The sequence below is a fragment of the Parambassis ranga genome, chromosome 3 (assembly GCF_900634625.1).
Source record: "Parambassis ranga chromosome 3, fParRan2.1, whole genome shotgun sequence".
Classification (NCBI taxonomy): Eukaryota; Metazoa; Chordata; class Actinopteri; family Ambassidae; genus Parambassis; species Parambassis ranga.
Window position 1 is genome coordinate 3,993,248 of NC_041024.1, and position 10,588 is coordinate 4,003,835.

The 10,588-nt window shown below is 40.4% G+C and overlaps 1 protein-coding gene across 1 annotated transcript; it reads right to left on the reverse strand.

Annotated features, from left to right (window-relative positions):
- Positions 1-250: 250 nt before the first annotated feature.
- Positions 251-10,360, reverse strand: apip (APAF1 interacting protein). Its single transcript, XM_028401908.1, has 8 exons — positions 10,257-10,360; positions 8,240-8,308; positions 6,897-6,997; positions 4,749-4,797; positions 4,548-4,665; positions 2,096-2,231; positions 872-1,039; positions 251-768 (listed from the first exon to the last, which is right to left on the reverse strand). Exons 2-8 carry the CDS (start codon positions 8,303-8,305, stop codon positions 669-671), a joined length of 738 nt encoding a protein of 245 aa, XP_028257709.1. The 5' UTR covers positions 8,306-8,308; positions 10,257-10,360; the 3' UTR covers positions 251-668.
- Positions 10,361-10,588: the final 228 nt, after the last annotated feature.

The window sequence follows — 10,588 nt, forward strand, 5'->3', positions numbered from 1 at the left end:
ACAAAAAGTGCATCAGAATGAAATCTCCTACCCTACCTTTAAGTGTAGAAAGTCTGCAGATCTGCCAAAACCTGCAGAATTTTTGTTACTTGCTGTTTTCAGGTGAGTCAGTCGTAGCTTCCTGGCTGTGCGGAGGAGTGCATTTTTTCCCATTATTATTATTTTACTGAGCCCTGTTTAGAGTTAATGCTTTGTAAATAAATTGGAGCAAATGGTGCATTTAGGGAGCAGAGGAGCTTTGGACATCAGGTTCATTTTTAAAAATTCAGTTGTCTTTTATTATTGACTTGAAGCACAGGCAGTTAAACATCATCACAGATCAAACTGATGCACATTACATTCATGCCTGGCATACACACACACACAAAGACTTCGACTCCTCCACCACAGTAAATGAGAGTGTGAATAGTGAGGCATTTAAACCCGAGGACATTGATTTGACAGCTGCTTGTGAGTGAGTTGTCCCACAGTGCTTTGTCGTGTTACCTCCAGGTACTTTCAGATCAGAGGCATTCAATCTGCTTCAGCTCTGAATCTGCCCCTCACCATTAAATTTCATCACATTTGAAGCAGGCCAGCATGAAAGGCAAATGATTACAATCTGCTCTGATTGAACTGCACAAACCTTTCTGCAACAAATGTGTCTTTAAAAAAAGCAGTGCTGAATGTTAAACTATTCCTTTCTCTTCCGTTGGTATGGCTGAAGGGTCCAGTCCACACTGCTTCATCTGCACTGCCATGTCGAACAGGTAGTCGTAGCATTCGCACCTATGCAGTGTTGGAAGATAAAGAATTGCCCAATGATTGCTAATATATTCTTAGTCATATACAGGATCAAAGGGGTTAATAGTGTTGGGAGGTAAATGCTTACATGGTCTTAGCTTTTTCCCATGACTCTCCCCAGACGTAGACACCATGTCTGCGGACGAGAACCGCACATGAATCCGGGTATTGTTCCATGGCCCAGGCCATCCGGTCTTTCAAGTCCTTCTCCTCTGGAGTATTTTCAATAATAGGCACCACCAATGTGTCATCATACCTGTGTAAATATATATATAAAAAAAAGATTTTTGACTTTTGGCATCATCCTCAGGCTCCAAAGATTGACACCGCTGCCTGCTCCTCAATGTTTTTGATTGTGTGCAATCACATTGTGGCCTGAGAGTCGGGCGTAGTGCTTAAAATAAGCAATAAATCCCAAACCATTTCTGATTGCAGCCTCTCAAATGTGATGATTTGCTGTTCTATAATATATCTTTGGGGTTTGAATTGTTAGTTAAACAGAGCAAGCTGTCACCATTCAAAAAAATAAACAACAAATCAATAATAGTAATCACTGCTGCTGCACAAAAGGAAAAAGACATCCCCTTCCTTTTCTCCAGACCAACAGAGGGTAACTGGCTCTGTCAGAATTTTAAAACATGGAAAATGACTATTATGACGTTTAAAACAAGGGGGGGGGGGGGCATTTTTTCCCACCTTTCCACCTAATTTCTTCATTGCACAAAGATAAAATCCAAAAAATAATAAAAACACCTATGATCCACTACAACTAAATTTGCTTTGTGAGAAATGCCCAAACGTCTCGGCTTCTGATTTCCATTCAGGTTACTGAGAAAAACAAGGCAGGACCAGGCATATTTATGGACAAAGAAAAGGTGTTAAAATAGGAGCCAACCTTGTCATGCCTTGTACATGTGAACACCCGCAGACTCTGATGAAATCCGGGCAGTTGATTTGATGTATCACGGTTATGCTTCTCTTAACCCTGATGAAGGCATTAAGCCAAACACGATGGTTTCCAAAGAACAGTTGGCAGCTGTAATAGCAGGCGGTGCAGGAACGTTTCTGCTGTCAGATTGATCGTATGTGAACTGGTGCCAGATCCCTACACTGGCTAATTATTCTTGGTGGGCAAGTTTTTTTAATTCATTGGCAGATAAGCCAACATACAAACATGGTCTACTTAAATCTGTACTTCTAGTTGTGTGTGCCATGATAACGACAACTTTACACCCCCCCACTGCTTGACTGAAAAATAAAAACACTTGGACGCTTACTGGCCTTCACTAATCCTGGCCGCTTGATTACATACCGATAGTTTGTGCCTGAGGTGCCCTTACGAATCCCCTTGATCATCTCCTGGTGTGTTATCCTGAACTCTTTGCCATGATACAGCAGCGTTGCCATGACAGCAGCCTTGGAGTGGGTGTGTATGACTGCCTCTGCCCCTGTATTTTAGCAAAGGAAAAGCAGATTTGGATTTGCTGACTACCAGTAGGCTTTTTTTGTTTTTTTTTTTAAATGACAATTGTAAAACGTGGAAGCATGCTGAAAATGATGATGCTCAGATATCAAGGTGCACCATGCGTTTGAATTTCTAGTTTTATATTGTGTTGAGTTCCAGCTTCATTACCTGTGAAAGGATGCAGGAGTAAACAAACTTTGACCCGACATTCCAGGACAAAGAAGTGGAGTAATTGATACAAATATTATCATTCTAGGGTTTGGTGTTTCATTAAATGTTGACCTTTAATTACAATGGCCTTATTAAACCAACCGTCTCAAGCGGAACCTTGTCTTTTTTTAAAAAAAGAATTTTATTTAAAAAATTGTTTTCAACATGGAAGGTTTGGTATAAATGTCTTACAGAATAAATGTAACTAATTATAACCCTTCCTGATTATTTCATAAAGCACTCAAGAGGCAGAAATACATGTCAACTGCAAATACAAGTCTATTATTAATTTTGTTAAAAATTACAAATGTTACATAAGTTTAATAACATAATCGTGCATTAGACTTTCAACAATCTTTTTTTACACTCAACAAAAATATAAACGCAACACTTTTGTTTTTGCTCCCATGTTTCATGAGATGGACTTGAAGATCTAAACTTCATTCCAGATACACAATATTACCATTCCTCTCAAACATTGTTCACAAATCTGTCTAAATGTGTGATAGTGAGCACTTCTGCTTTGCTGAGATAATCCATCCCACCTCACAGGTGTGCCACATCAAGATGCTGATCTGACATCATGATTAGTGCACAGGTGTACCTTAAACTGCCCACAATAAAAGGCCACCCTGAAATGTGCATTTTGTTTCTGCTTTATTGGCGGTCTGGGGACTCAGAACCAGTCAGTATCTGGTGTGACCACCATTTGCCTCATGCAGTGCAACACATCTTCTTCGCATAGAGTTTATCAGATTGTCTATTGTGGCCTGTGGAATGTTGGTCCACTCCTCTTCAATGGCTGTGCGAAGTTGCTGGATATTAGTGGGAACTGGTGCACGCTGTCGTATACGCCGGTCAAGCACATCCCAAACATGTTCAATGGGTGACATGTCCGGTGAGTATGCTGGCCATGCAAGAACTGGGACATTTTCAGCTTCCAAGAATTGTGTACAGATCCTTGCAACATGGGGCCGTGCATTATCTTGCTGAAACATGAGGTGATGTTCATGGATGTATGGCACAACAATGGGCCTCAGGATCTCATCACGGTATCTCTGTGCATTCAAAATGCCATCAATAAAATGCACCTGTGTGTCCATAACAGATGCCTGCCCATACCATGACCCCACCACCACCATGGGCCACTCGATCCACAACATTGACATCAGCAAAGCGCTCACCCACACGACGCCACACACGCTGTCTGCCATCTGCCCTGAACAATGTAAACCGAGATTCATCCGTGAAGAGAACACCTCTCCAACGTGCTAGACACCATCGAATGTGAGCATTTGCCCACTCAAGTCTGTTACGGCGACGATCTGGAGTCAGGTTAAGACCCCGATGAGGACGACGAGCATGCAGTTGAGCTTCCCTGAGACGGTTTCTGACAGTTTGTGCAGAAATTGTTTGGTTATGCAAACCAATTGTTTCAGCAGCTGTCTGAGTGGCTGGTCTCAGACGATCTCGGAGGTGAACCTGCTGGATGTGGAGGTCCTGGGCTGGTGTGGTTACTCGTGGTCTGCGGTTGTGAGGCCGGTTGGATGTACTGCCATATTCTCTGAAACGCCTTTGGAGACGGCTTATGGTGGAGAAATGAACATTCAATGCACGAGCAACAGATCTGGTTGACATTCCTGCTGTCAGCATGCCAATTGCACGCTCCCTCAATGCTTGTGGCATCTGTAGCATTTTGCTGTGAGACAAAACTGCACATTTCAGGGTGGCCTTTTATTGTGGGCAGTTTGAGGTACACCTGTGCACTAATCATGATGTCAGATCAGCATCTTGATGTGGCACACCTGTGAGGTGGGATGGATTATCTCAGCAAAGCAGAAGTGCTCACTATCACACATTTAGACAGATTTGTGAACAATGTTTGAGAGGAATGGTAATATTGTGTATCTGGAATGAAGTTTAGATCTTCAAGTCCATCTCATGAAACATGGGAGCAAAAACAAAAGTGTTGCGTTTATATTTTTGTTGAGTGTATTTCTTTCTTAAGTAAACCATGGATCGGAGAATCACAAAATATATCACTCATTCATTCATTCTAAAGATCACTTGTAGTATCAATTGTACTAACCTCTCATAGTATACGCGTTCATGAAAAGCGGTGTGCACTGGCTCTTCTTTAGCTTCTTCCAGACGGGTGGACAGCTGATGTCCCTCTCCTCCATGTCACACACAAACATGTCCTCTGGCTGAGTGACGCAAACATCAGAAAAGTATGGGTTAAATCTGTTCAACGGAGATGGGCGACAGATTGTTTACACAATATTCTTACTTGTATTCTCTCTTTTTGAACACCAGATGGCGCAATGTAGATCTGGTCTCTGCAAAAACAAGAATGTGTCAATATCAAGGACAGGATCAATAACTTATTACCCTTCTGGTAAAGACAGTTTTTGCACACTGTCAACACTGATCAGCCCATAACATGAAAGGTAAGCTAAGCTAGCCTATCCTACCGTGGACCTGTCGACGTTTGCTTGCTAACAGATTAGCGCTGGTGTGGCTTTTCCTCTGAGTGCTAACAGATGTTGCAAAATATTACTCTCGACATTCTCTCTGAAGTACAAACACACAATGTAAATATGATTTTTGTGTACCTATCATGTAATGAACTGCAGAGTTAACTATGTAGCCTGAAAATCTTTGCAGTAGGGCTGGGCGATATTACTTAAAATCAATATCACGATTAATTGAAGCTTTTCCTCGATTAGTGATTAATGAATGATTATTACTTTTTTTTTTGCTTGTTACATACTCCACTAGAACAAAGAAATCTATTGGTGGTTCTGAGGTGGCAAGAACAAAAACAAAGTTCTTTCGGCCCGGACTTTTCATAATTCACAAGAAACGTGTACAGAACTCCTCATTCAGTCCTCCCACTGCAGCGCGCACACACACACAGGTTGACATTACACTGCTGAACGGCAGAAGCAGCAGTTTAGGTGAACATGTTTAGTGGGGGAGGAGGAAGATGTTGCTAATATTTGGTATTTCTCGGTTTTGCTTGTTTCTGAAATATCTCCGCTTCAAACGTTCACCTAAACTGCTGCTTCTGCCGACGTTCAGCAGTGAAACGTCAGAACCTGTATGTGTGTGTAGTTTCTCGTGAAGCATGATAAGTTTGTTATTGTTCTTGCCACCTCTGGAACACGGACACCTCTGGATATGTAACAAGCTCTACAAAGCACTTTTATTTGATTTTTACAGCAAGGGGACGTCACAGTAACGTAATAACCGAATTAATCGTAAAAAAAAAGTAAAATTACGACGGTTAGAGGGTCTAAATGTCGGTTTCGATATATTTTCGGTTAATTGCACAGCCCTACTTTGCAGTTATCATATTTTTGTTCCAAAGTTTAGAGCTTTAACATATCCCCATAGAATGCCGAGGATGAAGCCATTGTACTCTTCTTTATCTGGCAACAAACATTTCCAGATAAAGAAGAAGCTTATTGATTCTGAGTGCAAGGTTTGGCGAGGCTGCCGCAGGCTGTGAGTCATTTCTGAGTCAAACCAAAGCAAAAGAAGGCAAGGCTTCAAAACTTAAAACTCAGACCTGCAGTCGCAGAAGAAAACACTCTTTGTGTAAAACAACTAGGAACACTACTGCTCTATATTCAGACTGCTTGATCTGTTCCATATCGGCCTGAGAATATGGAATAATATATGATGTGTGATATGATTATGATGCTTGGCTATGGACTTGGTCTCCATGTTGTAGTTTTGCTGAGACAGGGTTGTATCAAACACTTTCTATTTCTGACAGAGAGAAGAAAAAAAAAACAGCAACTGCAAAATAGTTATCATTCTGTCAAAAACACAGGACCTAAGCGGAATGATACTTTGCGTTAAAGTGCAGCTTAGAACTGCTTATTTCCTCCTTGGATCTAAAGGTATAATCATTTAACAAGATGAAAGGAAACTCTTCTTTTCCTATCTGAAGGAAATACAGTACCACAGAATCGTGTTTGCTCTCGTTGGGAAGTTTCATTGGGCTTAAACACAGTGCCTGCCATTCCACGTCTCACACAGACACTTGGTAATGGGCGGTGTGTTCTTTGTTCAGAGTTGTTAGTAATAAGCTGCCAAAGCTTTCAATTTGAATCCAGTTTCATTACAGCAAAGCTGTGGTCTTCTGCCTTCAGCTCAGATCCAACACTTTGTCATAGCCGACCTCCCATTAGCCTCGCTGCACTTTCCTCTGCATACACATATTGGATTCCATTTTGTCACGTCCCCAAAATGTAAAGACAAAGTTTAATGATCGGTGTGTCAATTAGTCAATCCAGCTGGAATAAAACCCTCCATCTTAGAAGCCTTTAAGCTGGAAGAGATGGTCACAGTTAAGTGATAGAGCGTAAACAATTGACCATTTCTGGTGCTTCACAATTCTCTGCGAGAGATAAATCTGCATACTAACCCCCGTCTCAGGCTGATCCCTCCACCCGTCCCCGTCACCCATCCCAGCTGGTAGAAGAGTCGGCATAGCTCCGGAATGAGTACACGGGGATGCTCCTTCTCCTGTAACACACATGTGATTTATAAAGTTTTGAAGGATTTATATCCACATTTATAAAGTGATAAATAAATAATAATTGAATTGCTGGTTTAAACACAGCCAGATATTTTTTCTCTTATACTAATATCAAAAACCATTAAAGATAACATCCTTAATCAAATGCTTGTATGTTCAAAGCCACAAAGCGCTTTTTAATTAAACATATGAAACAATAAATTTGGGGGCGGGTTTTTAAAGATCGGTGTCTTCAATAAGAAGGTTAGAAATCCAAACAAGCCCGGGCCATGTTGAGAGTTGCTTGCATGCTACAGAGCACGCCAGACCACGCTGGAGTCATACATCACAAATTGCATTTTTTAAGCAACTCAAATACACAGAATTAAAGATGTGGGTGCAGGGCTCTAGACTAACTTTTTGCACTGGTTGCACCGATGCGCCTAACTTTTATTCTTAGGTGCACCGCATCACAGACATCACACGGCAGTTTTTGAATCGATGTCCATATATTGGATCAGGCCTTAACTTGACACCTATCTTAATGCAGAAGTTCTTTTCACCTTCTCTCATCATTTGCAGCTGCATCTACTGTTTACCTGACGGGCCTCGCAGGGCTGTAGCCAAAGTTTTAGAAATTTTGGACTTTGGACCTTGTTTAATGAACACAGGTAAATAAATAAATAAATGTACTCATAGTACTCATTCAAATTATGGACAAACTAGCCAACAAGTCTGCCATAATAAAGATTCAAAGTTCATACAGCACTCTTCAGTTGCCTGTTTGCTTTCTCTCTGAATTTTCTGGCTGTCACTCCTCACTTATCTATCTGCCAATGGGAATTAAAAATTATTTAAATTATACACACCTTTATTTACACCATTATTTATTTAATAGTGATTGAGATATATATTTAGTTTTCTTCAACACATTTCTACAGTATCTCTTCTCTCATCTTCCTCACCTCTCTTCCTCTCTGCCTCAGTGTCTCCTCTCTTTCTAAAGCTGAGCTCCAGCTGACTTTTCATTCTGTCTGTTAGAGTTTTAGCTGCATGCAGATATCATACTGGCAGACAATGGTCTGTTGTCGGATCACAGGGAGACTTGTAAGAGTCACAGAGAATGTATCTTCCTGTGACAACTGGTCGCACTGGTGCGACCTCTGATATTTTTTGGTTGCACCATTGAGAAATTAGGTCGCACTCTAGAGCCCTGGGATGCGACATTTAATGGGTCTTCTTATTCTTGCCTGTTGCTCTGCGGCTTCTGCGCCTGCATCTAGACAGCCATCGCTGGTGCTGCACAAGGATGACATCACCTGTGACAATAAAACCATGTTAGTAGACTGTTGATGGTTGTCATAGCACTGACTATTGTGTCATATACACAAGTCAGGCTTGGTGCTCTTAAATCACAAGGAAACTGCGTTCTGTCAATGTCAGTCTGTTACTTCCTCCTTTTGATTATTTGGAATCACATACGGTTGAAATAACACAAGAAACAATACAAGCTTTACAGTTCTCACTAATTTCTCGTCCTCCCACACAACAGTTATGGAAAAGCGCAGATGAGCAGCGCCGTGCAAGAGTCTCTGAAATCACCACTGATTTAAATCTATATTTATTTCAATGGAAAAATAGATGGAATGGAAACTAGATTGTTTTCATTGCAATACAAAGTGTGTGGTGTAAAAAGACAAAGCTAAAAGTGAAAAGACATAATTTTGTTATTTGCTGTGATTAGATTGTTTGTTTACACAGAATGTGCCTGACTAACCAGCACAAAAGTTAAGAATCTGAAATAAAAACAAACATAACAAAGGAAGTGAGATACAGAGCACGTTGTTCCTGACATCTCCCTTTAACTGTGCAGACTTACTCAAGATTAAACTAAACTGATATGCACAGAGGCAATAATCAGCTCAAACAGCATTCTGACGTGAATTTTCCATGCCACATTAGAATCAAATCACAACACAAAAAACACAACACAAAAGATATATTGCTTTTATTCGAGCAGAGCACAGCGTAGGCCTGCCGATATAAAGTTCAGTGTGCATTCACTTACATCTGTGACTGAGTGCCTGCAGTTCCATGGGATGGATTGTACTGACTGAGGGGAAGTGTACTGTACACACAGACTCTCAGTATTCTCAGTAAATATTGACAGCTAACTGTGTTTCTTAGCTTACACTCAACACTGCCTGCTTTAACAGAGCAGTATAGAATAGATAGCTTCAACTGCCTACATGCAACCATTACAGTGACATCTTATTGGTAATTAACTGGAAACACTAAACTTATAAAAAGAAATCTGATCCGGAAAATCCGGGAATCTGATCCCGGACTCTACTGGATCTGCACTGGAAATACTCTGCACACAGACTTGGATGAGTAACCCTGTGTCGTTAAAAAGAAGTATGCAAATTTGCATTGCAACCAAAGAAAACATTAAGGTATCCTGAACCCAGCAGATGAACAAACACGTCCCTGTAGCTCTATGATGGTTAAGTAAAGGTTATTACATGGCGACATGTATTCTTTATTTTTTTTATTTATTTTTTTTTTTTTATTTTATTTTTTTCATTTTTTTTTTTCATTTTCATCAGGCACAAGACACAGATTGTTAGCTATATCTATTAAAATCAATAATTTTTCCCACATTTACTTTTGTGTCTTGTTTCCTGGTGCACATTTTAGCTTGTTGCTTATTGTTTTGTTATTACAGTACGTACTAGAGTGAGCAACACTGTCACTTACAGGCATTTCTTCATAACTAACAATGACTGAACGACTGATATCATCTGTCTGGGCTGAGATGAAAGCTGGACAGCGCTGACACAGAGCTGACACAGCTGATTAGAAACAAACAGTCCGTGTTCTTCCTAACGTGTTGTGAGGATGTTACAACGAAAGCAAACGTTCTGACTGTGATAACGTAGCAAAGACACTCACTAAGCTAAAGATAACATCCGTTCTTTCTTTCTGACACACAAAATAGTCGCCTATGAATCATTTCGTTAGTGTCATCAGTGTTACTGCTGCCTCGTTTTTTGTCGCATTAAAAACTTTGTTTGTTGCATATTTGGATATTAGAAAAACACGAAAGAAGTTCTATGCTAATAGCTCAGGCTAACCCACAGCAGCTAGATTAACTTTGAAAACAGCCTAATTAAGCGAGCGAACTAACTGTAATGTAGTATAAACACGGCAACATAACCTCTACTTGTAAGACCAATTAAAGACATTCAATATATAAGCCCTTACCTTTGTTAATGTGGAAAATCGATGATTAAACTGCAAGATGTAAACAGCTAGCGCTGCGGCTAATCCTACGTCATCAGTAGGCGACGCTCCAGCACACTGCACTGGCGCATGTGACTGTCAGTCAAATAATCAAATCAGATGTTTCAACTACTGCAGGATGATCCTCAGGATTTATTTAATTCAACGAGTTCTGTTTATTATCATGAAACAAAGTTGTGATCTAATTAAGTTAAAATAAACGTAGCCTACTTAATTAAAAGGGAAAAAAATAAAGTATTATAATGATGTGTGCTTAAATGACACACTGTAGTTGGTGTCATAGTGTGATGCTT